Here is a 26,164-nt window from a genome sequence, read left to right as displayed (position 1 = left end):
CCAGTGTCCTGAGCTTTGCACTTTTGTGTCCCCTTGTTGTCACCCCAGAGGTGTGAGTGAGAACTGTCGGGATTTTTTTGCCCTGATGATGGTTTTGTTGTGTGTCCATGAACTTGGGCACAGCCACCTCACCTGTGCAAGGTGGCACCTGTCAAAAGGAGAAGTCACAGAGCTGGAAGATCAGTTCCTCTTCTGGATTTTATTTCCTTATTCCCCACATCCAGGTGAGGAATAAAGCTCCAGCTCACTCTCTTTCTCCTCAGAGGGACTGGCCTTGGGGTTAAAACAAATTTCACCCTCATGGCATGCACCAAATGACCCTGGGAGAGGCAGGAGGACAGAGATGGGAAACAGTTCCTGGGCAAATCCATTGCCAGGGCATCTTCCATGGGCAGTGCCAGGTCCTTGAGATGGGAACGAGACAAGGCACTGCCTGTGGCTGCTGTGCCAAGGTCAGGCAGCCACAGAAGCCCTTGTGGCATCTTTGAATGCTCGTTTTTCCTTGGAGTAAGGCATGAGGGAAAGTTTCCTGCTAGAAGAGTTTAGGACAAAGAAAATAAAAAAAAAAAAAGTGTTTGGTTGTTCAGCTCCGATGTGTTCAGCGCTGCATGATGGGAACATCCCCTGCCAAAAGAAGAGAGGCTGGAAGACAAAGTCTTCCCCAAAGAGACACTGAGACCTAATCAAACTTCATCAGTGTTCACTTGCCCAGGACAAACAGGACCAGAATATTAAACTGACAAAGGAGCAGAGGGAAAACCTATTTTCACCAGTTTTCTCTGTGTTACAAAACAGAACGAGGAGAGTCAATTGATTTTCCTGGAGCTGGTTGTGTTTAAAATGTATGGGAGGGAAGGGAAGAGCTGGGATACAGGCTGGAAGTAATCTGCCCCTGGAATATCAGTCAGTGCTGATATCCCCCTGCCCTCCTAAAATAGCTGGTGGCTTAGAAAAGGGTAAAAAATAAATTTAAAAATGAAAGATTCCTGCTAGCAAGGCCATGCTTGGAGGATGGAGGGAAAGCAAATTCTGGGATTTGCTGTGGAGGCAGCGAGCTGCTTTGGTGCCCTGATGTGCTAAAAGAGACTGCTGAGGTAAGAAACAGCATTTTGGGGGAAACTTGCTGAACACACTGCCAGGAGCACCCAGGAGAAAAAAAGTCTGGGCTGGCTGTTGGGCTACTGGCATTCCTGACTCCTCTCTGTTCCTGACAAAGGGTGAGGAGCACAAGAGGAATTAAGACCTCCTAGGGGGAAAATAAGGAATAAAAGTCCCCCACCTACAATGTCAGAGGGAAAAATCAGCCAAGACCAGGTTCTCACTGCTGGGGTTGGAGCAGTGTCTGTCTGACCTGAGCCTTGCCACAGGCTGAAAAATCAGTTCTAATGTGGCTCTGCTGATATCCTTCACCCCTCGGCTGCTGCTCCAGCTCTCCTCTCATCCAACATGGACATGAAACAACTCAAAGCAGCTGAAATCTTTCTTGGGGTACAGATTGGGCTCAGATGTAGAGCTGTGATCAGCCCAGATGCCAGAGGCAGGGAAAAATCCCTGTGGAAACTGCAACTGTACGAGTGAAAATGATAATAACACTCACAGCAGTGCCCCAGTGAAGCTCCCCACCAGCACCAGTCCTTCCAGAGAGGATGGAAATGGGGACAGCAAGGAAGGTTTCTCTGGGCTGGACTGGGTGAGTTTTTCCTTTTCCACCTGTGAAAGCAGCACTTGGATGGCAAAGCAACTCCATTGAAACTCCAGGGCAGTGTCTTTGAACGGCGCTTTAAGCCTAGCACTGTTTAATGCTAATCCTGTAACTTTATATAGATGGGCTTTTTTTTTGGTTTGGTGGTTTTTTGTGGTTTTTTTTTTTTCCCCTTCACACAAAGGAGGAAGGGGCTCAGTTCTTCTGAGGGTTGGGTTTTCTGTTCCCTGAGCAGCAGAGCTGTGAGCCCAGCTCCCTGTCTCTGGCATTTCCATCTGAATCCACCTGAAGGGGGTGAGCTTTGGGGAAGAAAGAGGCTCCTCTCCCTCTCCAGGCCAGAATCTGATCTCCAGATTAGACTGCTGGTTATCAATAGAGGAACAACAGTCGTGATTGCAACTCAACACTGCTCCAGCCCTGGAAGAGCAGTGAGGAAAACGGAGTTTTCAAGTTGGAGAGCAAAGGACTGAGCCATCGTTTCAGTCATCAGCAGGAATTGGCACGGGAGGACGGGCATGCATTCTCCACTGACATAGGATTTCGCCCTGCTCTACCAAGACTGGTCTAAAATTTCAGACCTGATTGCTCCTCTAGCCTATGAAACAGGTTGGTAATTTTTTTTCCCCATACCTAAAAAATGGTAGTTTTGGATGGGATGTGTTCAGTAGTGTGTTCCTTGCTGTCTGTCCTGTTTTGCTCTTGTCCTCGCACTGCCACCGTCCCCTCTGGTCACTCTCTGCTGGCCTCTGCTACTGAGACTCGGATTTACCATCTGTACAAGATTCTCTCACTCTCCTTTCACCTCTCCAAGACAGGGAATCTGCTAAAACTTTTCCTTGGTGGAATGACCCTTTCCCCATGGAGAATGTGGTCACGTTGATGTGAGCGAAGAATTTCCACTGGGCTCCAAACTTTCCAAGTGATGGGAGTCAAATGGGAGTGATGTGGGATAAATGAAGGGGTATTCCCCCTGTAATCCTGTGCTCTGTGTCATTAGAAGGAGTTGGATCTGTTGACCCACATTTCCCATAAAAACAGATCCATGGGGAGAACACAAAGGGGTTTTTTAGGGAGATTTTTAATGCTGGGAAGGTGGGGAGGCTGCTGCTGGCACCCCGGCTGTACACAAGGCACACAGTTGGTTTGGGAAGCTCCCACATCCCTTCCCAGCACTCTGGGAGGACTCAGCCCTTCCCTGCAGACCTTCCTGGGAGCTCTCCCTGAGCCGTGCCCGTGCGGAACGAGCGCAATCGACGGGAGAAGAAATCAAAGCAGGTGTTTGAGCAATATTTTCTATTGGATTAATAACGAGTAACAAATTGCATTAGGCACAGAAGGAATTAGAGCTGGCACAGGATTTCCCTTTCATTTTGTGTCTCCACTCTCTCTGTCTCTCATTGATTGCTGCACAAGGAGCTGCCCAGCTGTGTAAATGTTTGTGCTCCTTCCACGCTCATCCAAGCCCCTGAGTGATGGTGGTGGTGGCAGCCAGGGCAGAGGATTAGCTGAAATTGAAGCCCTTGGACCATGAGAGCACATCCGAGCTCTGCTGTCTGGAGCAGAGCTGCTTCCCCTGGGATCAGCCAGGAGTGGCCATCCTTGCTCTAAGCAGATCAGGGATTGCTCCTGAACGCTCAGGAGAATGAGGAACCCACCAGAGAGCCGTGGCTGTTCACAGCCTCCAAACATGAAACGAGCTCTTCCAAGTGTTTCTGGGCTTCCTTTGGCAGTCATTTGCTGTTACTGCCAGGGAATTCTCCTCACACCAATCCATGGGACAGGCATTTCAGGGCTGCCTGGCAGGTGAGGGACCTCCAGCTCTGAAACACCCACGTGTCAGCAGCTCCAGGATGTGTTTTCCTACCAATGTGATGCACTGGATTTGTCTCCTTCTGTAGGATGAACAAGAGATCATTTCTGGGAGCCTGGGTGGCCCTTTTGGTGATAACAGCACGGCAGCGAGGTGAGTGTCTCCCAGCAGGAAAAGATTCCCCATCTGGGCTGTGCCCAGAGACCCCAGAGGGCTTGGAACAGGACCCCAGAGGGCTTGGAAAAGGACCCCAGAGGGCTTGGAAAAGGACCCCAGAGGGTTGGGAAACATCCCCAGCTCCTTGGCTGGAGCAAGAACAGCAACCAAGGTGAACTGAGTGTTTCCTATGGGAAGGGAGGGACTGAGAATCCTAAGGGATGCTTGTGTTTTTAATTTATCTGGCTCTGTGTGCACCTGGAGCATTGCAGAGGAAGCAGGAGTTTGGGAAATGTCTGTGTTAGGGCTGCTGAGCAGGGATGTAGTGTGGCACTAAAGAAGAATTGAGAAATGTCTGCTGAGCCTCCTGTTTAAAAAAGGGAATAAAATCCACGTCTTGTAGCTGTGCCTTGGCTGTGATAACTCATCAGGTGTGTTATAGCTGTGAAATGATTTATTTTACTGCCTGGCAGGAGGAATTTTGCTGTGGCCCTTTGGATATGTCTGTGGAGACAAGGCTGTGGCATGGCCACTATCAATGCCACCTCCCTTTAATGTCCAACAGGGCACTCAGGGCACACAAATGTCTTGGGAAATCAGGATGCCAGTGGCTTAGGCCAGATTCCCCCTTGTCTCCCTTTTCCCAGGAAAATTTGGAGCCTGTGGAGGGTCAGGCAGTGACTCCTTAATGCCCAGCATGGAGCATCCTCAGAGCTGGGCATCAAGGAGAGCCCCTTCCCTGTCCATGGGAACACAAAACAACCTGGTCTCAGCTGGAGTCCCCCAGAGCTCAGGGCAGGGCCCAGGAAATGAAAGCTTGTCCTGAACCCAGGTGAACAGAGCCGTGATTGTTCCAAGCCCCGGGGCTCTGTCATCCCAGATTGAATGTCGTGAGCTTTTCCTACATCAAAGAGGGGAAGGCAAACCCAGAAAAATCCCCGTTTGCTCTGTGAGGAGCTGGCTGGAGGAACAGGACATGAAATGACAGCAGAAGTCTGGCGGTGGCTGGGACAAGAAGGGATGTGTGCCCGGGGGCCTGAAGTGACTGCTTGTGCCTCAGGCTGATGGATTTTAGGCTGGTAAAAAAAAAAAAAAAAAAAAAAAAAAAAAAAAAAAAAAAAAAAAGCAGCAGGCTGAAATGTGTCAAAACCACCTTCTGAAGTACTTTTGGGAGAGACAGTTATGTTCTCTGGCAGTGCCTGTTAGCAGGAAAGTTAATTTTGCTGGGAAATGTGGGAGCAGTCGTGACCCCTCCAGTGTCACCTGGGCCAGGAGCCCTGAGGTGACACGGGCAGGGGGGGAACAGGCAGGAGGAAGGTGGGCACTGCCAGGAACATGGCCCTGGGGGTTGGAATTGGTGCTGTTTCCTCCCCTGAGCCCCTCACCCTGTGGAACAGCCACTCCTGCCCATCCTGGAGCAGGGCATGGACCTGTTGTCCTCGTGTAAAGCCAAGACTTAAGGGGTTTGACTTGGTCACAGTCCCAGGAGAGGGAAAAACTGCAGCTGTGGTGCACCTTGTGGTCACTCTGCTGTGCCCTGAGTAACCTGGATGATGCTTTTTCTCCTGAGCCTGTCCCAGAGCCTGTCCTAAAGCCAGCCCCACAGCCAGCAGCCCTGCCCTGCCTTCAAGCACCCTTTGGCTGCTGATGTCGGGGTTTGGGGCTGTTTTCTATGGCCTCTCCCAAATCAGGACTGTCCTGACACTGCCCTGAGGACTCTTCTCCCTCTCCTTCCAGCTCACACCATGGCAAGCCTGTATCCATTCTGGCAGAACGACACCAAAACCCCCAAAGTCGATGATGGGAGCTCACCTGAAATCAGGATCTCTGTGCCTTTCATCTTTTTTGGAGTCCCATACAGGAGCATTTATGTGAGTAGAGAAAGCAGCTCTTCCCTTCATCCTTTTCCCTGCCATTATTGGCTGCATTTTAAACACGCTCTGCCTGTCGTGAGGAATTGGAAGATTTATTAGCAGCTACCTGACAAGTTCTTAGATTTCATGAACTGATAGGTTTTATGATTAAGAAAGTCAAAGGTGTATTTAATGGGATAATGTTCATAGGAAAGGAATCTAAAAGGCAATAAATTTTCTTTGTGGGTGATTAAATGGCACAGCAAAGCGAAGGGCTTGACACAAGGGACATTATTCCTGCTCCATGACAAGGAACAAGAACATGCAGGACCTGCAGCGGGGGAAAAGGGGCAACAGTTTTTTGGGGGGCCCAGACAAGGACAGGCTGCTGCTGCTCCCAGGTGATGGCCCAGCAAAAGCCTGGCTAAGGGCTGAGAGGGGTCACCTGAGCTCACCTAAACCTCAGACAGGTCCTAAGTCAGTGTGACTGTGCCACATCCCGAGTTTTGTGGTCTCTGTGGGATCAGAAGAGAGACTCACCCATTCTGCAGCTCCTGTTTGTGCACAGCAGCACTGGGAAAGCAGAACCCTGTCCCAAACCCTCTTGTGCCGGGGGATTCCAGCATCCAGGGCAGCAGTGACATTTGTTGCCCATTTTTTGCACAAAATGTTGTTCTGTGGAGCATCTCCAGCAGACTCTGGGGAGGCTGGAGGTGACACCTCCCTGCTCTTGGGGAGCCCCAGGACGTGTCACAGATGACAAAATCAAAGGTTTTTTTCCACGCAGCCACCTGTGTCACTATCACCCACATCCCTCCCAGAGCTGAGAAATCCCAGGAGCCCAAGGCAGTGCCTCAGGGTGCCATCCTGCTCTGATGGGTGCCTCTCCTGTAGAACCCAAGTCTGAAGACTTTTCAGGAGTTTGTCCTGCTTTTGGGGCTTCCTGCACCAACTCTTGGCCACCATGGGTAGGATGAAGCTGAATCTGTGCCCAGATGGTCGGGCTGCTCACCCTCTGCCTGTGGTGTTCTTATCTGAGTCCATTTTATCATCCTGAGGTTTGCTTAATTCCACGTTTCTCTTAGAGGTGACAGGGAAAGCCTCACATAATACAGAGACAGAAAAACAAGTGTAGCTTTCCTTCCAGCCCATTAATTCTCTTCCACGGAGCTCTGCACCAGTCTGAGCACACAACTGGGAGGGATCACAGCACAGACACCTCCACACTGCAGAAACCCCAAAAAGGAGCCGGGTTTGTTTTGAGGCTGGGTTTAATGCATCTGTCCAAAGTCGTGGCCGTTTTTGGGAGCTCAGAACATTCTTTGCTGTTCTGCCTCAGGAAAGGAACTCAGATCACAGGAACTGCAGAGAGATCCCAAAATATTTGAAGCTGTTTAAGTAACCATAGACCTAATTCAGAGTTCTTTGTCGAGTGAGGCACCCGAATCCTCTCTGCCCACATTTCCTGACGGACCAGCAGCTCTGCACTGATTCATTCCGCTAAAACCAAAAGTGTGTGTGTGTGGGGTCTCCACGCAGGTCAACAACAACGGGGTGATCTCCTTCAACGCCCTGGTGAGCCAGTTCACACCTGAGGCTTTCCCGCTGACCGACGGCCGCGCCTTCGTGGCGCCCTTCTGGGCCGACGTGCACAACGGCATCCGCGGGGAGATCTACTACAGGGAGAGCACGGAGCCCGAGCTGCTCCGCAGGGCCTCCAGGGACATCCGCAGGCACTTCAGGGACATGGCCTCCTTCTCTGCCCTCTGGGTCTTCATTGTCACCTGGGAGGAGGTGACGTTCTACGGGGGAAGCGGCACCACGCCGGTAAGCGGCGCCTCGTGGGGGTGTTTCGTGTCGTGTCCCGTCGTCTGGGGGTGAAGATGAGTGAGACACTTGGTGTTTTGTCACAGTGGGGCACGAAATGAAGATGTTTGACTCCAGTCAGGAGGCAGGGGAAATCAGAAAGTTTATTTACAATTCATTCAGTTCATAATTTATAATTCGTGACGTCCAAAAGTCACGTTATTGGTCCATATTGACACCTCTGCCATTGGCTCAGTAACAGAAACAGCAAACACCTGTTGTTATAAAAAAGGAATATTGTTTACACAGGGTTGTTTTGGGAAAAAGAAAAACTGTTGAAAAGTTTCCTTTGGGAAGTGCTCAGCAATTCTCAGGCTTAGGAAATACGGAGCCCACAGTGTTCCTGCTCCCCACTTGCCTTCTGGGCAGAGGAGCCCAGATCCTTTCATTCTGTCCCCCAGGAGCCTGCAGGAGCCTGGCTCCTGCTTTAAGATCTCCAGGGAGAGCATCGCCTCCTCAGTTTTGGTAGGATCTAAGCAAGGCTCTGACACCAATTAGGATGTTTTGGCTTGATCACAATGCATTTCTTGCATACAAATGCAGACGTTTCTGCTGGCAGCTCCCTGCCTGCACGGGAGATTGATCACGCTGATCAGAGTCACACTAATGACTTGGCCGTGTCACATGGCCACAGATGTGTGAGCTGTATCTCACAGGAGGGGGATGGCAGTGGGATGTTTGTCAGGGCACGAACAGCTTTTAAATATCTGGTGAATTTGTGAGCTGTGACTGCAGCTGATGCCGGGAGGTCCCTGCTGGTAGGGCCCGCGCTGGAGCTTGGGGTGAAGATTGAATCAGAGTGGTTTGGGTTGGAAAAGATCATCTCATTCCACCCCCTGCCAAGGGCAGAGGCACCTTCCTCTAGACCAGGCTGCCCCAGGCCTCATCCAACCCATTCTTGAACAGCAAGTGAGGGATCCCAGCTATTGCCTGGGTTGTTCAGGATCACCCTGTGTGCTGTGAGTGCCAAAACCCAGCTTCTCCTGTCTCAAGGAGCTGGCTCTGATAAACACTTCAGCTCTTCTCCATTTGTTAGAGAAGCTCGAGATTTGATGCATATTTTTTGCCAGTCCTGGCAGCGCTTGCAGAAAAACCCCACATATATATATTTATATATATATATAGATATATGTATTTGCAGACAGCGAGCAATATAGAGATTCATGTATTGTCTGAAGAATTAAATTTGCAACACAATGCCATTTATTTTGCTGAAGAGCAGCCCTTCCTGCTCAGCAGCAGCCAGGGCTCGGGGTTGGCACAAGGAATAGCACCGTGCAACTTAAGCAGGAATTTCATCGCAATGCAGAAAAGCTGCAGAAAATTTGGGAATGTGGCCTCAGGGACGCTGCAGTTGCTGCCTGGAGATGTCACCTGAGCAAACAGGTTCATTTTCTGGTTGGACAGAGAGGGTGCTCCATGGCTGGGCGCTCCAAAGAGGGGAATTTTGGGGGTTGATGGAAATGTTCTTCACGAGGAGGGCCAGGTGTAAGATTCACCTCCTGCCACCCTCCCAGAGGCTCCTGAGCAGAGCAGGGTTTGCTCCTGTGAGGAAAAGCTGTCCAGGTGCCACTGCCTTTATGAGTGATGTGTTGGTGATCTCCCAGCACAGCAAAAGGCTCGGCAAAGGTGAGCGAGAGGAAACCACGAGTGGGAGAAAGAATCCCAGGGAAAGGCTGAGGAGTGGAAGCGGCTCTGCTTTATCTCCCTGCCCTGGTGTGAACTGTGCCATTTGCAGCTGCTGGCAGGCAGCTCTGCCCACACCTCTCTCTTCTCTCTCTCTCCTGACAGCTCCCAGAGCTGCTTCGCCTCCGTGCTGGAGAGTTCTCCTGGCAGGGCCTGGTTTCCTTGGAAGTGACATCCCCTGTGGTGTGCAGGCAGCCAGAGCAGCCCTGGGCTCCTCTCTGAGGGATCCTCAGAGCCAGTTTGCAGCAAGGGGATGGAACGTGGTGCTGGGTGACCCTCAGCCCTCCCCTTCCTCCAGCAGCCACAGGGCTCCTGGCAGGATCAGCCCTGGTGTCCCCACTGGGAGATGCTTCCACCCGTGGGATCTCCTGATCCCCTGGGAATTGTTTCTGTGGCTGTCGTTTCCTCCCCGGGGGCAGTGTCCAGGGAGCCAGGCTCAGGGGTTGCTCTGGATTAAAAGAGAGGCAGCCCACGCTTTGTGCCCTGCTCCATCCCTGCCTGCTCAGAGGCAGGAGGAGTTGTTCTCATGGCACGGTCCCAGGGCAGCGATGGGAAGGACGGGAAAATGCAGGGAGAAGTGATGGACTGAGTTCCCAATTCCTCTGCTGCTGGATGTGCAGGGATAGAGGGGATGTCTCGAGGGAAAAGAGCTGCTTCTGGCTTTCTGCATAGCCCTAAAAGGGAAGATGGGCTCTTCCCACCTGGATCCGGGCTGGAATGTGCCTGGAGTTTGTGGGGCTGGAAATGCAGAGTCATTTCTAGTGAAAGGAAGAACACGAGCAGAGGATTTAGCAGGTCGGGAGGGGATTTGGCAGCCAGCAAAGTGCAGGATATACACGGCTGGCTTGGATGTAATCCACCCTCAGTTGTAGGGTATGGATGTGGAAGGGAACCGGGGAAGATAATGCAGGAATGAAGCTAAGACAGGGTAATGGGAGATAACAGATCACAGCCACCCAAATCCTGCCCGCCGCTCCTTCCCCCGAGTTTATTCTCGTGCTGCCATCTATTGGCGTTCCCTTGGATCAGAGATGGTCTTCACACGCTCCCAGGTGGAGGAAGGAGTAAAAATGGGAGCTGCTGGAGCCGTGGCAGCAAGAACAAACATTTTTGGTCTCGTTCCGCTTCTGCTCTTCACTGTGAGGCTCACAGCCATCAGTGCGGCAGAAGGGCAGGAGAAAAGCAGTACCACCAGTGAACGTGCCCGTGGTTTTCCACAGGTGAACACGTTCCAGGCTGTCCTGATCACAGACGGGGTCTCATCCTTTGCCTTGTTTAACTACCACGAAATCAGCTGGACCACGGGCACAGCCAGCGGAGGGGACCCCCTCACTGGTCTCGGCGGGGTGATGGCTCAGGTGAGGCTCCTGCTCCCGGATCCCCACCCCTGCTCAGCCCTTGGATGACTGCCTATGGCTTTTCCACGCTTCCTCAGGCCACTGAATCCCTCATTAACCCTCGGAATTGCCTTGCACTGAACCTCTGGGCACGGTGGGACAGCAGTGGCACAGCCGGTCCCTCTGCCCGAGGAAGGGGACATTCCTGCATAAGGAATGCAGGAATCCTGCATCCCCACATTGCCTCCTCACTTTATCTCTCCCTGCATTGCTCCCCCGCTTGATTTTGACCACTCAATTCATCCTTAGGTCTCTATGTACACACACATGTATCTATACAAATATAAATCTGTGAGTGCACATCCCTTCTGCTTGTAGTGCCTGTTCAGATTTTAATTCACATCCAGACTACCTGAAAATGGAAATTTAGGCTCCCTGAAAACAGTAATCTCCAGAAAGAGCTGTTAAAACTAAAGGAGATGCGCTCAGGGTGGAACAGAGAAGTGAGGAAGTGCAGCATTGCTTTCCCATTACCAAGAAGGGTGATGGAATTTGCTCTCTCTCTGGTTTAGGCTGGCTTCAATGGTGGAAATCTCACCAACTTTTTCAGCATCCCAGGCTCCAGAACCCCAGACATTGTCAATATTGAGGAAACAACCAACGTAAACGTCCCTGGGCGCTGGGCTTTCAAAATAGATGGCAGAGAAATAGACCCGGCCAACGGCTGCAGCCTGAAAGGTAAGGGAGAAACGGCATTGCTTGTCCCCAAATTTTAGGGTGCAACAGCAAAAGGTGATGCTGTTGGGGTGCTGCAGTGTCTGTGCTTTTGCCGGGGCATCCCCATGAGCTGCAGCTGCAGGGACAGAAACACAAGAGAGGGTTCAGTTCTTGCACATCTCCAAGTTCCTTAGATAATTGGTGGCAACAGGAAAGACCCGGGGACAGCAATTTCCTCCTGCCCATGAATTAGGGGAGCTGATCTTGCAGTGCCATTTCCCTCGTTTGTGCAGGAGGAGCAGCAGGTCCTGCAGGCAGGACAAAAGCAGTGACAGAGTCTGTGCCTGTCGCTGACAGCGCGGGGCCATAAAGGGATTAATCAATGCACACACTGCCTGCACAGGGACTGTGCTGCCGAAAGATTATTGCATTTCCATTTGACAAATAAAACTGTCAGGAGCATCCACTGTGCTCCAGGAGCCTTTCCAGCAAGAGAGGATTGTCATTTGCTGACAGACACTGGAGACGTGTGGCTTCTTTATGTCCTAGTTTAGGACTAGTGAAGGTCCACGAGATTCCAAGGCTCTTGCAGCTCCAGCGGAGTTTTGGGTCCAGCTGCTCCAGCATTTTCCAGCTGCTGCCCCCAGGAAGAAAGACTGGACTTGGCAGAGGAGCTGGAAAACCAGTCTCAGCTCCGCAGGTGACAAGAGGAGTGCGAGTAGATTTAAATTTCACAGTGAATGGCTGATTGCCCTCCACGAGAGGAGATGCAGCACGAGGTGTTGGATCCGAATGACGCCCCTTTCCCGAATTCCCCACACCAGCATGGTCGGAGCGTGGGCCTCGCCAAGAGGAGACATTTGTCAAGGGGAAAGAGCGGAAAACAGCTCTTTTTTTTTTTTTTTTTTTTTTTTTTTTTTTTTTTTTTTTTTGTAGGAGGCAGGGAAGAGAACAAAAAGTTTAGGAGAGGTAAACTCAGGCAGCGCACGGCAGAAGCCACGCGCCGGAGGAGTGTGAAAAATGGCCAGATGGAGGGGAGAGAAACTCTCACGGGGACTTGCCACCCTTGTTCTCCAGCCTTCTCCTGCCTCTCCTGTCTGTCACCAGCCACACCCGCTCCCTCTCCGGCGGTGTAACACCTCTGCTCCGTCTGGGGCTGTGCGATCACTCAGCGCCCCGCTGGGGCTCCTGTGTGGGGTGGAAGTTGCTTATCAACAGCTCTTTGGTGTCGTGACTACTACCAGCTCTTCCTGAATGGGAGCAAATTGCTCCTGGGGCTGCTGGCGACAGAGTGACTTTTTGACCAGCAGAGTTGTGTGAGCAGGGGAACCGTGGAAATGACAGCAGAGCTGGAGGATGGTGCAAGTGCAGCAGAAGGGCTGGAAACCGCCTCCAAATGGGGCTTTTCCTTCGGGAAAACAGCACAAATGCCTCTTGTGCCCTGCAGTGCTGAAGAGGAACAGAGTGGTGGGTGTCCAAAATGCGTGGAATAAGCTTCAAGTTTTCCAGCCTGCGTGTTGCAGCACTGATCCCGGGTTTGTGACAGCACTTGTGGCATTCCAGGGACTCGGGGTGCGAGTAGGACTCGAAGAGGATGCACCAAACGTTAGAAACAAAGCTTGGGATTTGCTGAGCGGCTCTTGCCGGGAGTTTGCACAAAGGAAGCAGCTGAGAAGCTCAGCAGCAGGACCCAGGACCGGCACACTCCCCTGAGGGTGCACTCAGAGCGTTTCTATTTCAAGAGGTGATGTAGCATGGGTTTCTCCCTTTCTGTCTTTCTAGGACAGTTTCTCCGTCAAGGAGAGATCTTTTGGGACAACGCCAACTGCACCACCAAGTGCCGCTGCCTGGACTTCAACAATGAGATCTTCTGCCAGGACATGGCCTGTGGCCCCTTCGAGGCGTGCGAGACGAAGAACAAATTCTTCCAGTGCGTGCCGGTGGAGAGCAGCACCTGCGTGGTGTTCGGAGATCCACATTACCACACCTTCGACGGCTTCCTCTTTCACTTCCAGGGTTCCTGCTCCTACCTCCTCGCCAGGCAGTGCTGGCCAGGCTCCCAGCTGCCCTACTTCAACGTGGAGGCCAAGAATGAGAACCGAGGCGGCTCCTCCGTCTCCTGGCTGAGGGATATTTTTGTGGAGGTCTACTCTCACAAGATTGTTCTCCCCAAGGGCGGCTTTGGGAAGGCAAAGGTAAGAGCTCTGCTGGAAGGGGAGAACTTGCCAGGTCAGCTCCTCTGAGGTGGCAGCAGCACTGTGCGGAGAGTGTGGGATGGCATCTGTGGGCCTTGTGTGTCCTGGGCACGAGTGACACGAAGTGTCTGTACCTTACCAATGGCCCTGTGCATGTCCCTACGCCAAGACCCCACCACAGGGCTGTCCTGCCTGTGTCCCAGCACGAGGCCTCTGCTGTCCCACGCGCTGGCTCAGCTGCTGGGTGTTGTCCCCGCAGGTGGACGACCTGGTGGTGTCCCTGCCCATCTCCTTGGAACTGGGTGCAATCAAGGTCTACCAAAGCGGCCTGTCCACTGCCCTGGAGACTGACTTTGGCCTGCTGGTGACCTACGATGGGCAGCACTACGCCTCAGTGTCCGTGCCGGGCTCCTACATCAACGCCACGTGCGGGCTGTGCGGCAATTACAACAAAGACCCCGAGGACGATGTCCTGCGCTCGGATGGGAGGATGGCCATGTCCGTGCTGGACCTGGGGGAGAGCTGGCAGGTGCCACACCCCGAGCGCAGGTGCTCCACGGGCTGCCTGGAGAACTGCAGCCTCTGCGACCCCGCCACCGAGGCTCTGTACTTCACCCCCGAGTACTGCGGCTTCATCAACAAGAGCGGGGGGCCGCTCTGGGAGTGTGGCTCTGTGGTGGATCCCACCGCCTTCATCCACAGCTGTGTCTACGACCTCTGCAGCGCCAAGGACAACGGCACCGGGCTGTGCCAGGCCATCCAGGCGTATGCCACCGTGTGCCAGGCCCTGGGCATCTCAGTGGGAGAGTGGCGGAGCCAGACGGGATGTGGTGAGTGTTTGGGAGGAGGGGAGCAATGCCAGGGGTTTGCCTGTGTGCCCAGGAGTGCGTGACAGGAAATCCAAGGGAGGGAATTGCCTGAGGTGGAGGGAGTTGGGAGAGAACTGATTGGTCCCTCTTCTCCGTGGAATCACACCTTTGCTCCAGCAAAAGTGTGGCACAAGTCAGGTGTGAGGTGGGAGCTCCACATTGCTCTGGAGATCATCAACTGCCATGAGGAGAGTTGGAGGCTGGACTGGAATAGGGACTGGTTGGTCAGTCCACCATCCTTGTGGCCTTAAATAGTTGTGAGCAGCTCAGTGGCTCTGGGGCTATTTTGGAGAAGCCCAGGCCTGGGTGGGAAATGGGCAATCCTACCAATGAGGGCTTCATGGGTCATGAACTCTGTGTGGTCATGGCTCTGTGTTGTCTCTGCTGTGGTCAGTGAGCAGGTGGCAGCTGACCCTGACCTGTGCTGTAACACGGCCCTTCTGTTTGTCACCCCTGTGCGCCCACAGCGGCGGCCGTGCAGTGCCCGGAGCTCAGCCAGTACTCGGTGTGTGCCAGCAGCTGCCCCGCCACCTGCTCAGACCTCACGGCCCCGCTGGCCTGCACGTCCCCCTGCACCGAGAGCTGCGAGTGCCCCGAGGGCCACGTCCTCAGCGCCGACCGCTGCGTCCCCGTGCAAGGCTGTGGCTGTGACATCAATGGCCGCTACTACCCCGTCGGGGAGTCCTTCTGGGCCTCGGCAGACTGCACTGTGCACTGCCACTGCGAGGCTGGAGGGGAGGCCAGCTGCTTCAACACCACCTGCCCCGAGGGAGAGATCTGCACCATCGAGAACGGCTACCGGGGCTGCTACCCGAAGCGGGAGACCGTGTGTTTGGTGGGGCAGGACCAGGTGCTGCAGACCTTTGATGGCATCACCTTCCCCTACCCGCTGGAACAGTCCTACACGCTGCTCAAGACCTGCCCAGAGAGGCCAGACTTCATCGAGGTGGACATCAACCAGAAGAAGGCTGGCTCTGCTCCCAACGGGCCGCGTGTTGTGAGGGTCCAGGCGGCCGGCCAAGAGGTGAAGATTGGAGGCATGAGGCTGTCAGACATTAAGGTAAAGGTGCTGCCCAGGGACAGCGTGGGAGGTGGTGGCTTGTGGTGTGATCCAGTGGAGAAGGGCTTATGGGTCTGTGGCTTGAACCATCATGTGGAGGCCCTTTGGGTGCCTGTGAAGTTGTTGCCACAGCACTGCTCCTTCTGTTTGCTGGAGGAGGCTTTCCTGCCTCCTCCTTCTTCAGCAACTTGCTATTTCCCTGGAAGAAAAGTTGCTTTTTGTGGGGAAAAAATCAGAAGTACAGCTGTATGACCTTACTCAGAGGAGGCTCTGGGCCTTGGAGGGTGGGTCTGGGTCAGGAAGTGTTTATAATGTGCACAGTGTGGTTGGGCAGGGCCACACCACCCTCCCTGAAGCCTCTCCACCTTGTCCCTTGTAGGTGAATGGTTACGACGTGGATCTGCCCTATTTCCACCCTTCTGGGCGCCTGGAAATCTACCGGACTGACAACAGCACCGTGATGGAGTCTGAGGGGCTCCTGGCCATCAGCTACTACGACTCCGGCCTCCTGGAGATCCGCCTCTCCACCTCCTACTTCAACTGCACCGGGGGCCTCTGCGGCCTCTTCAACGACAACGCCACCGACGAGTTCTGGCTGCCCAAGGGCAAGTTCACGGACAACCTGGAGCTCTTCCTGGAGAGCTGGACCACCTTCGACGAGATCTGCAACGGCGAGTGCGGGGACCTGCTCATGGCGTGCAACAACGACTCGGAGCTGCTCAAGTCCTACAGGAGCCGCTCCAGCTGTGGCATCATCAACGACCCCACCAACAGCTCCTTCCTGGAGTGTCACAGCGTGGTCAACGTCTCGGCCTACTACAGGACGTGCCTGTTCCGCCTGTGCCAGAGCGGGGGCAACGTGTCGGAGCTCTGTGACTCAGTGGCGCGCTACGCCAGCGCCTGCAAGAACGCCGAGGTGGACATCGGCCAGTGGAGGAGCCACAGCTTCTGCCGTGAGTCCACCGGAGCTCTTCATCACCCAGGGTGGGGAGGAGGGAGTTTGGAACCCACCAAACCCAGGCAGAGTCCTTTTGTTGGGCATTTGTGGGCGCGCAGAGGTGGAGCAGTTTTTGGTGTGGGATGCTGGAATCTCAGGCAGTAGTTCCTGGTGCCAGCAGAGACAGATTTCCCAAGGAAGCGGTTTTAGGGTGGCATTTCAGGAGGCAGAAGTTTTATGGAGTGCTGTAGGAGCGTTCCGGAGCCGCAGATGGTGTCTGGCGGTGCTGTACGCCACCACCAGAGGATAATTTGAATAACACTGGGTTTTAGCTGTCGCTGTAAACTTGCTGTGGATGGGAGAACATTCATAATTCAGAAGCAAATGTGAAAAGTTCTGAGTGTGGAAGTAGATGGTGAAAAGGCTGTGCCTGTCTCTGCCTCAGAGGTTTCAGGGAGGTGTTTGTTTGGGAAGTAACAGGAGGAGGTGATGTGTGGCACATGGCAGGACAGGGCTGAGATGTGAGGGAGGTGATGACTGAGGGGAGAAGCGGTTGCAAAGGGAATGAGATGAACCAGTGGCCACAAGATGCTGGTTACAGTTTCCCCTTTTCCCCTGAACCCGTCACCACCCACTGTTTGCCTATTCCTCGCCCCGTGCTGTCGGAACTGGGGGCTCAGGCTCTGCGTTTGCCAACCCTGCAGCTCTCGCCTGCCCGGAGAACAGCCACTTTGAGGAGTGCATGAGCTGCGTGGAGACCTGCGAGAGCCTGGCCTCGGGCCCCGTGTGCAGGGACACTTGCTCAGAGGGCTGCCAGTGCGACGAGGGCTTCGCCCTGCGCGGCACCCGCTGCATCCCGCGCCGCGAGTGCGGCTGCAACTTCGAGGGCCGGCAGCTGGCCACCAACCAGACCTTCTGGATGGACATCTCCTGCCACTTCCTGTGCTACTGCAACGGCTCGGACAACAGCGTGTACTGCGAGAACGTGTCCTGCAAGGATGACGAGTACTGCCTGGAGGAGAACGGCCTCTACTACTGCCACGTCCGCACCGATGCCTCCTGCATCATCTCGGGCTACGGGCACTACCTGACTTTTGACGGCTACTCCTTCGACTTCCAGAGCAGCTGTGAGCTGGTGCTGTGCACCACCATCTCCCGGCCCAGGGTGGAGCGCTCAGACACGTTCCCAGCGTTCACTGTCACGGCCAAGAACGAGGATCGGGACACCTCTCTGGCCCTGTGGGTGAAGCAGGTCGAAGTGGAGGTCTTTAATTACAACATCGTCATCCACCGTGCCTACAAATACACTGTGCTGGTGAGTGCAGGGCCGTGAGGGCTGTGATTATTTCTGCAGGTGACTCCCAAACTGTGGAGCAAAATCCCTAGACATGAGGCCTTACCTGGCTTATGCTTTCTGGGGGTCAGGCCATGCTTGGGCTCATCCTGGGGTGCTGCCAGGCACAGCTTTTGGAAACGGTTTCTGTCTTGGCTTCCTTGTTTTGGGTGTGGAGGCAAGGTCAGCAGAGACCTTTGTTTTTCATTTGTATCCTTCTGTGGAAGCTCCCAACATCACTCCCGCTCACAGCGTGCCTTGTCTCCTCCCTGCAGGTCAACGACGAGCGTCTCTACCTGCCCCTGAAGCTGGGCCAAGGCAAAGTGAACATCTTTGCCTTTGGCTTCCACATCGTGGTGGAGACCGACTTTGGGCTGAAGGTGGTGTACGACTGGAAGACCTTCCTGTCTGTCACCATCCCACGGGCCTTCCAGAACCTCACCTATGGCCTCTGTGGCCTCTACAACGGCAACCCTGAGGACGACCTGGTGGCCTCGTGGGGGACACTGGCCACCAGCATTGGTGACTTTGTGCAGAGCTGGGCCAAGAGGGACGCCTTCTGCCGCGTGGGCTGTGGTGACCGCTGCCCAGCCTGTGGCAAGGTGGAAGGGTTCTGGAAGCCCCAGCAGCTCTGCAGCCTCATCCCCAGCCAAAGTGGTGTCTTTGCCAAGTGCCACAGCAAGATCAACCCCGGCTTCTTCTACAAGAACTGCCTCTTCGACACCTGTGTGGATGGGGGGGCCATGCAGACGGCCTGCAGCTGGCTGCAGAACTACGCCAGCACCTGCCAGACTCAGGGCATTGCCGTCACTGGCTGGAGGAACTTCACCTCGTGCTGTAAGTGCCACCCTGCCTCCAGCTCCTTCTTTTCCTGGGGTTACAAGGAGGGGTAGGCCAATGGCCTGGCAGCCAATCCCTCCCACACTTGCTGGGTGAGGTGGGTGAAGTCTGGGACACAGTATTCTCTTGGGAGTTGTCACAAACTGCACGTGGTCCAGCAGGAGCAGGGATGGAAAAGGGCAAGTCTCAAGGTCAGAAGGGCCAGGGGTGGAAAATGGAAAGCCTCAAGCTCAGAAGGCATCAGCCATCCCCCACTGTTAACCAGCGTTTATATCAGCCAGCCTCAATGCCAGCAGTGTGTGTTTGCTCTAATGAAGCGGCGGCCCCTTGTCAATAAGATGACGATGTGCTGTTCAATCAGGCTCCTGAGGATGGGCACTGTGTGCATCCCCAGCAGCCAATCTGTCTGGCAAATCGGATGGGAAGTAATTGTCTTTGCTAACGAGACTGAAAATTAAATTTGTGTCGTTATTCCCTTCTAACAAGCAAGCTCATGGCTCGGGGGCCCTGCTGTCACGGGGTGATGAGGCCACAGGCTGGCACCACGCATGACAGGCCTGGATCAGTCCCTGGTGGGGAGCCAGGTTGGTTGTGCCCATGGAGTTAATCTGTATTGTCTGTTTTGTCCCCTGCTCAGCTGTCAGCTGTCCCCCCAACAGCCACTACGAGAGCTGTGTGTCCCTGTGCCAGCCCCGATGTGCCGCCATCCGCCTGAAGAGCGACTGCAGCCATTACTGCGTGGAGGGCTGCCAGTGTGACCCTGGCTACGTCCTCAATGGAAAGAGCTGCATCCTGCCCCACAACTGTGGCTGCTACTCTGATGGCAAATACTACGAGGTACGCAGCTCCTGGGGACTGCTCTCCCCCTCTGGATGATATTTCTGGGCAGAGCTGGAGTGGGGATGACAGTCAGGATGGGCTGGTAGCAGGGCTGGAGAGGAGATGGATGTCCTTCCATGGTGTGCTGCACAGCGTCTGTTTCTATCCAAAAACACCATCACACAGTTGTTGGGTGGAGGTGACTTGGTGTCAAGCACAGGAGGGAGCTGATAGAGGTGGGATGGAGAAAAGGGTGGCGACTAGGAAGACTCTTTGATGAGTGCCAAAGTCCAGTATTATATGATCACACTGTGCTAGGTATTCACACATCACAGATGTAGTGTTTCACACGAAATTTGCTCTTTCCTAGCTACTGGCTGCCACTGAGGAGTTTGACGCAGCAGAGTGCTGTGCTGATAGCATTGGTCATATGATAGTGGGTTATATATTGTGCCAGTGAAACTATTCTGTGTAAGATGCCTTTGAGAAGCCAGTATTGGGGTACTGGTTCATTACCAGTTCCATGAGGAGCCAGTGTCAGGGTACTGGTTCATTACTGGTTCCAAGAGGAGTCAGTGTCGGGGTATTGTCATATGGGCTGCCTTGCAGAGGGGTTGGTGGCTGGCAGAATGCAAGAAAGAGGCCAAGGGGGTGTTAAACACTGTGGCTTTGTGTGTGCACAAGAGGCGAGGGAGGTTTTGGTGGCAGTGCAAACGTGAGCGTGGGTAGCAGAGATGCAGCAAGGTAGGTGCGAGCTGCCAGCGTGTTCTCTGCACCCTTTCCTCTGCTCTTGCTTGTCGTGTGATGGAGGGGTGTAAACCTTGCCGCAGACATCCCCAGAGGGTGGCAGGGCAGCCGGTGACGGGTCCCTCTTTCAGCCCAAGCAGCTCTTCTGGAGCGGGGACTGCACCCGGCGGTGCCGCTGCTTCCGGCGTAACCTGATCCAGTGCGACCCCCGGCACTGCAAGTCGGACGAGGAGTGTGGGCTGCGCAATGGCGTCCGCGGCTGCTTCAGCACCCGCAGCTCCTTCTGCCTGGCGGCCGGCGGCGGCGTCTTCCGCACCTTCGACGGCGCCTTCCTCCGCTTCCCCGCCAACTGCGCCTTCGTCCTCTCCACCATCTGCCAGAAGCTGCCCGACTTCTCCTTCCAGCTCATCATCAACTTCGACAAGTGGTCCTCGCCCAACCTCACCATCATCTCCCCCGTGTACTTCTACATCAACGAGGAGCAGATCCTCATCACTGACAGGAACACTGTCAAGGTGAGGTCTCGTCAGGGGTGTCCAGCCTCTCCAGAGTGGGGCTGGGAGGGGATAGTGGATGGCAGTCCAGCTGCACAGTGGTCCCACAATGGCCCCAGACTACTGTCAAGGTTTTCACAGCTGGGATAGTGGGAAGCAGCCCTGGAATCTTTTATGAGTGGCTCATGCCCACATCTGTACGCAGAGGATATGAGAGGGACATCATCTTTGTGTCCTCCTCTCACACCAGGTGAACGGAAGCCACGTGAGCATCCCCTTCGTCACGGGGCTGTCCACCAAGATCTTCAGCCAGGAGGGCTTCCTGGTCATCGACTCCAGCCCCGACATCCAGATCCGCTACAACGGCTTCAACGTCATCAAAATCACCCTGGGGGAGCGGCTGCAGAACAAGGTGTGCGGCCTCTGCGGCAACTTCAACGGCGACCGCACCGACGACTACGCCACGCTGCGGGGCAAGCCGGCCGTCAGCAGCGTGGTGCTGGCACAGAGCTGGAAAACCAACGGCATGCAGAAGAGGTGAGTGGTCAGACAGCCCTTTCCCACCAGGTGGGAGCGGGAATGGGAGCAGGGCTGCCCATGAAAGGAGCCCCCACGACGTGTCCGGTGCCCACAGCTGCAACGAGCTGCAGTACTCGCAATACGCCGCCTCCTGCGACAACGTCCAGATCCAGGAGCTGCAGAGTGACAGCTACTGCCTGAAGCTGACCGACATGAAAGGCTTCTTCCAGCCCTGCTACGGCCTCCTGGACCCGCTGCCCTTTTATGAGTCCTGCTTTCTGGACGGCTGCTACAACCACAAGAAGGTCCAGCTGTGCGGCTCGCTGGCTGCCTACGGAGAAGCCTGCCGGACCTTCGGCATCCTGGGCACAGAGTGGATCGAGAAGGAGAATTGCTGTAAGACAACTGGGGCTGCTCAGGTCGAGGGGAGCCGTGTCCCGCTGGGCTAGAGGTGGCTGCCCCATGGTCTGAGGGTAAAGGTTGTGTTTGTGCTGTGTCTTGTGCTGTTTAGCAGGAGTGGTGGAAGATCCCTGCGTGGGCGCCGACTGCCCCAACCGCACCTGCGAGCTGGACAACGGCGGGGAGCTGTGCGGCTGCATCGAGCCCCCGCCCTATGGGAACAGTGAGTCCTCTGCTCCTGGCCCTATGGGAACAGTGAGTCCTCTGCTCCTGGCTGTGGGGTCAGTGCCGAGCTCCATGTTGGGCCATGATGCCACAGGGGCTTTGGGAAGGGATGTGCTGAGGGCTGTGACCTCTGCCAAGATGGGTTTCCCTGACCGTGCACAGTTCAGGAGGGGAGCAGAGAGCAGGGAAAGCTTTTTTGGGATGCACATTATGGGCATCTCCGGCTTGGGAGCACTTTGAGCAGCAGGGATGTAGGATAGGCAGAGCACACCACAGGAGATGATCCCAGCCCATTTCTGGTGGTGGAAAGAAGTGTCAAGGGGCCATTTGTGGTGATCTGAAGTTGTGTCATCTTCTCCTCCAGCCACCCACGACATCATTGATGCAGAGGTGACCTGCAAGGCTGCCCAGATGGAGGTGTCCATTTCGAAGTGCAAGCTGTTCCAGCTGGGCTTTGAGCGTGAGGGTGTGCGGGTCAATGACCGCCACTGCCCCGGCATCGAAGGGGAAGACTTCATCTCCTTCCAGATCAACAACACCAAAGGCAACTGTGGCAACCTGGTGCAGGTGAGCTGGGACATGGGGCACACAGGGAGTGTGGGACAGTCCACTGCAGTCCAGCTCAGGTCCAGGCTTGGGGCAGGTCAGTGCAAGTGATGCTTGGGAGATGCTTTAATGGGCTGGGGATCAAGCAGAGCACAGGAAAGTTTTGTAGAGTAAGGATTTTACTCCAAGCTCCACCATTCCCTACCCTTTCTGGCCAGAGGTGGAGGAGCAGCAGGTCCCTTGTCACACAGCTCATTTAGTAGTGCTCATTAGGAGCAGGGAAGTGGGGACAGCTGGAATTAAATGTCCCTGTGTTCCCTCTGCAGTCCAACAGCACTCACATAGTGTACAAGAACACGGTGTGGATCGAGAGTGCCAACAACACGGGCAACATCATCACCCGGGACAGGACCATCAATGTGGAGTTTTCCTGTGCCTATGAGCTGGACATCAAGATCTCCCTGGATTCAGTGGTGCGGCCCATGCTCAGGTAGGAGCAGGGCCCGTTACACAGACGGGTGAGGCAGTGCTGGTTCTGAAGCAAAGGAGCAGTTTGGGGGTTCAAAACCTTTCCACCAACTGAGCCAGTGTTTATTTTGCCATGGTTAGCGTGATTAACCTGACGGTGCCGACGCAGGAAGGGAGCTTCACCACCAAGATGGCCCTGTACAAGAATTCATCCTACAAGCACCCGTACCGGCAGGGCGAGGTGGTGCTCACCACCAGGGACGTGCTCTACGTGGGGGTCTTTGTGGTGGGGGCTGACTCCAACCACTTGATCCTGATGCTGAACAAGTGCTATGCCACCCCCTCACGGGACAGCAACGACAAACTGCGCTACTTCATCATCGAAGGAGGGTGAGCGACCACCACCCCGTTGGTTTTCATGCTCTGTTGGTGCTGGAAGGGTGGTGGCATCAGCTGGGACAAGGACTTTTTGGCCAATGAGATGGTTGATCAAAATCTGGAAAGGGTGAGGAGCAGCGTTTTAGGGCAGGAGTTAATTTGCTCGGTGTAGACATAGCCAGAAGCCCTGCGTGGGACAGAGTACCAGGTGCAGAGAGAAGCACTTTCCTTGTGTCAGTGATGCTGTGGACAACACCTCACTGCAGGAGACAAGGGGATATGGGTCATGGCACAGGCATTTTGGGAAGCTGCAAACACCAGAGAGAGGTGACAGAGGCAGGGCATGACACCCTTGTCCAGACAAGCCATGGCAGGGTCTAAGCACCTCACTGTGGGACCTGGGGCGAGGGGACAGGGGACAGGGAGAGTGCCAGTCACAGGAGGGTGGCGCTGAGCCATCAGTGCTTTGCGCAGGTGCCAAAACATGAAGGACAACACCATTGGCATCGAGGAGAACGGGGTGTCCCTGACCTGTCGCTTCCATGTCACCGTCTTCAAGTTCATCGGGGACTATGACGAGGTTCACCTACACTGTGCCGTCTCCCTCTGCGACTCCGAGAAATACTCCTGCAAAATCGTGAGTGGGGCCAGTGCAGAGGGAGGGGCTGCTTGATTTGAAGGGTTCTTCCAGAGTGCAGCGAGCCCTGCTGATGTGGCTTAGGAGAGGTTACCAGAGATGTAGCCCTAGGGGTGAGGTGGGAGGGTTTGGTGTCCCTCTAGACACAGGGAGGAGATGCTCTGTCATGGGCACCTCGGGCCCTGTGCTCTCTGAGCCTGCTTACAGGGTCTCTCTGGAAGCTGGGACAGCTGGAGAGGCACAGAGGGGGTCTGGGCAGAGGCTGAGGGTGACAGAGGTGGTGTTTTATCCCCAAACAGAACTGCCCTCAGCACACGAGGATGGCCAGCGCCTTTGCCGAGGAGTCTAAGGAGCAGATCCTCTCAGTGGGACCTATCAGGAGGAAGCGTAAGTGTGGGACCCCAGGGAAGGCTGGAGGCTTTGTCAGCCACCCCAGCCTCAGGCAGTCAAGGCCCAGGGGCTTGGGGTGTGGGAGCATGGCTCAGGTGTCCCCCTTTGCTGTGTGTGTCCAGGATCAGACTGGTGCGAGGACAACGGCGGCTGTGAGCAGATCTGCACGAGCCGGGCGGACGGGCCTTTGTGCAGCTGTGTGACAGGGACACTGCAAGGGGACGGCAAGAGCTGCAGGGGCAAGTACCGGGGTCAGGGTGGGCACAGCAGGGGACAGCCACCCCCAAACTGAGGGGCTGTGGGGTGAGCAGTGTGGGGAAGGTGGCTGGGTTGTGTGGCTTTATTGTTGTAGGAGATGAAAGAAAGATGAGAGACTCCAAACACTTCAGAAGGCAAAGAGCATAGAAAAAAAGCTTTATTGTCTAATTCTTACTACCTTTTATAAGATGTTCTGATACAGGCTTACCACGGTTGGTGAATTGGAACGACACCTCTCTAATGCCATTGCTTAAACTGGAGAAACAGCAAAACACCACCTGGAGAAAGATTGTTTTGAGAGAGGAGGGTTGTGTGCCAGGATTGTTTTGAGAAGAAGCTTTCTTGACAAATTTTTCCCTGGGAAAAAGTTAGCAGCTGCCAGCAGGCTGAAATCTCTCAGACCCAGAAATATCAGGCCCACATGGGGTGCTGCAGACAGAAGGGGTGTGGAGGGCAGGTGTGCACTGTCCCTGTCACTTGAGGGCTGTGAGGGCACAGCTGGCAGGTTTTGAAGAGCTGCCAGGCAGCTGCAAGGGAGGGGATGGTCCCTGCATGGTGCAGAGCAGAGTAAATGCCGTGGGCAGAGTTTGGAGGCCCAGCAGTGAGGTTGAGCATTTGGGTGGGCACGATTTGAGGGACATTTGGGAGGGAGGCACTCACTGCGTGTGTGCCAGAGCCCCAGCTCACGTGGCTCTCGTTGTGTTGGCAGCCTCCAGCTCTTCGGGGGAGCACCGAGCCCGAGTGACCCTCCTGCTGGTGGCCCAGCTGTGGCTGTGGCTGCGCTCAGCCCCGCGGCACCTGACCTCGTAGGCGCGGCCTCACCGCCCAGCCAAAAACTGTTCTCGCGTCAGCCTGAGTCTTTGTAGGGTAGGAGACAGCCCCCCGTGCCGTGGCCACGCCACTGCCGACCCGGCCATGCTGCGAGGAGGCAGAGGGGTGTCACCAGGAGAGAGATGGGACGCGGAGCCGTGAAGGTGACACGTGCAGCCGGCACAGCGGCAGCAACGGCCAGACTGAGCAGGATGTTCACCAGCAGCAATGTGGGACTGGGGTTTGGGGTTTTTTTTTTACAGCTTTCCATCATTGATGTGGACTCATGGAGGGGTTTTGCAGCTTTTCCCCAGGCTCTCCCTTGTGGGGTGCACTGTGGGTGGCCCACGCCACTGTCGATAGTGTGGGACAGGATGGAGCACGTGCTGTCCCCTCACATGGACAGCTGCAGGTCTCCACTGTCCTTGGGACCTGCCACCAGGGTCTTATGAGCTCACAGACCCGAGCAGAGGTAGGTGTTGGGGCACAGGTCACGGCCAGAGCAGTGCACTGCCATCACTGGATGCTGTGACACCTTGGGACCGTGTCACCCTCTGGCTCTCCAGAGCAGAGGCGGTGCTGAGTTTTGGTTCAGAGAGCCAAACTCATCCACGGGGGTCTGGAAATCTTGGCATTCTGCTGTGGTGGTGACAAGCTGCTGCCAGTAATTGGCTAGAGGTGCTTTCTGGTGGGCAGGAACAAGAGTCAGAGGAAGGAGGGAGGAAATTCCCTGCTGTGTGTGCGTGGTGTGCAAGGCTTTGAGGGTCAGAGCAGGGCTGGGGTGCCTGCTGAAGGAGTGGGGAGCAGCCTTGGGGTGCTGGTGGCTGTGGGGGGGCTGTCTGTGTCGGTGTCTTGTCTTGTGTTTGTACTCTGTGAAACGGCTGCGTGGGAATAAAAAGTGTTGTAATCCTTCGTAAGCACCGGCTCCTGTGTGATGGGGGCGAGGATGGGGAGCACCAGCAGCGCCTGGAAGGACACAAAGAGTCCCTGGGAGGGATGGGCAGGGAGTTTTGGGGTGCCAGGCAGGGGCACAGCAGAGCTGAGGGCACAGGATGGGGCTGGAGTGTGGGTCTGGCAGGTTTGCCATGGGGTGGGCTGAGATGTGTGGCCTGA

General features: G+C 55.0%; 1 protein-coding gene across 10 annotated transcripts; it reads left to right on the top strand.

The window, feature by feature from the left end:
• The first annotated feature begins 123 nt into the window (after positions 1–123).
• TECTA (tectorin alpha) lies at positions 124–25,081 on the top strand. Of its 10 annotated transcripts, none has more exons than XM_066334869.1 (24): positions 124–2,308; positions 3,601–3,665; positions 5,406–5,539; positions 7,061–7,348; positions 10,294–10,431; positions 10,983–11,148; positions 12,910–13,322; positions 13,582–14,152; positions 14,659–15,251; positions 15,631–16,204; positions 16,893–17,503; positions 17,797–18,358; positions 18,999–19,198; positions 20,059–20,442; positions 20,672–20,958; positions 21,056–21,336; positions 21,452–21,562; positions 21,929–22,131; positions 22,437–22,600; positions 22,720–22,968; positions 23,431–23,593; positions 23,893–23,980; positions 24,106–24,222; positions 24,951–25,081. In XM_066334869.1, the coding sequence occupies exons 2-24, from the start codon at positions 3,602–3,604 to the stop codon at positions 25,049–25,051; spliced, it is 6,462 nt and encodes a 2,153-aa protein (XP_066190966.1). In that variant the 5' UTR covers positions 124–2,308; position 3,601; the 3' UTR covers positions 25,052–25,081. The 10 variants fall into 10 exon arrangements, 9 of the variants coding, with proteins under 9 accessions (XP_066190966.1, XP_066190968.1, XP_066190972.1 ...); XM_066334867.1 differs by lacking the exon at positions 124–2,308 and adding an exon at positions 3,226–3,505; XM_066334871.1 differs by lacking the exon at positions 3,601–3,665.
• The last annotated feature ends 1,083 nt before the right edge of the window (positions 25,082–26,164 follow it).

This window comes from Sylvia atricapilla, chromosome 23 (assembly GCF_009819655.1).
Source record: "Sylvia atricapilla isolate bSylAtr1 chromosome 23, bSylAtr1.pri, whole genome shotgun sequence".
NCBI classification, from domain to species: domain Eukaryota; kingdom Metazoa; phylum Chordata; class Aves; order Passeriformes; family Sylviidae; genus Sylvia; species Sylvia atricapilla.
This window is presented reverse-complemented; position numbering and strand designations above follow the sequence as displayed.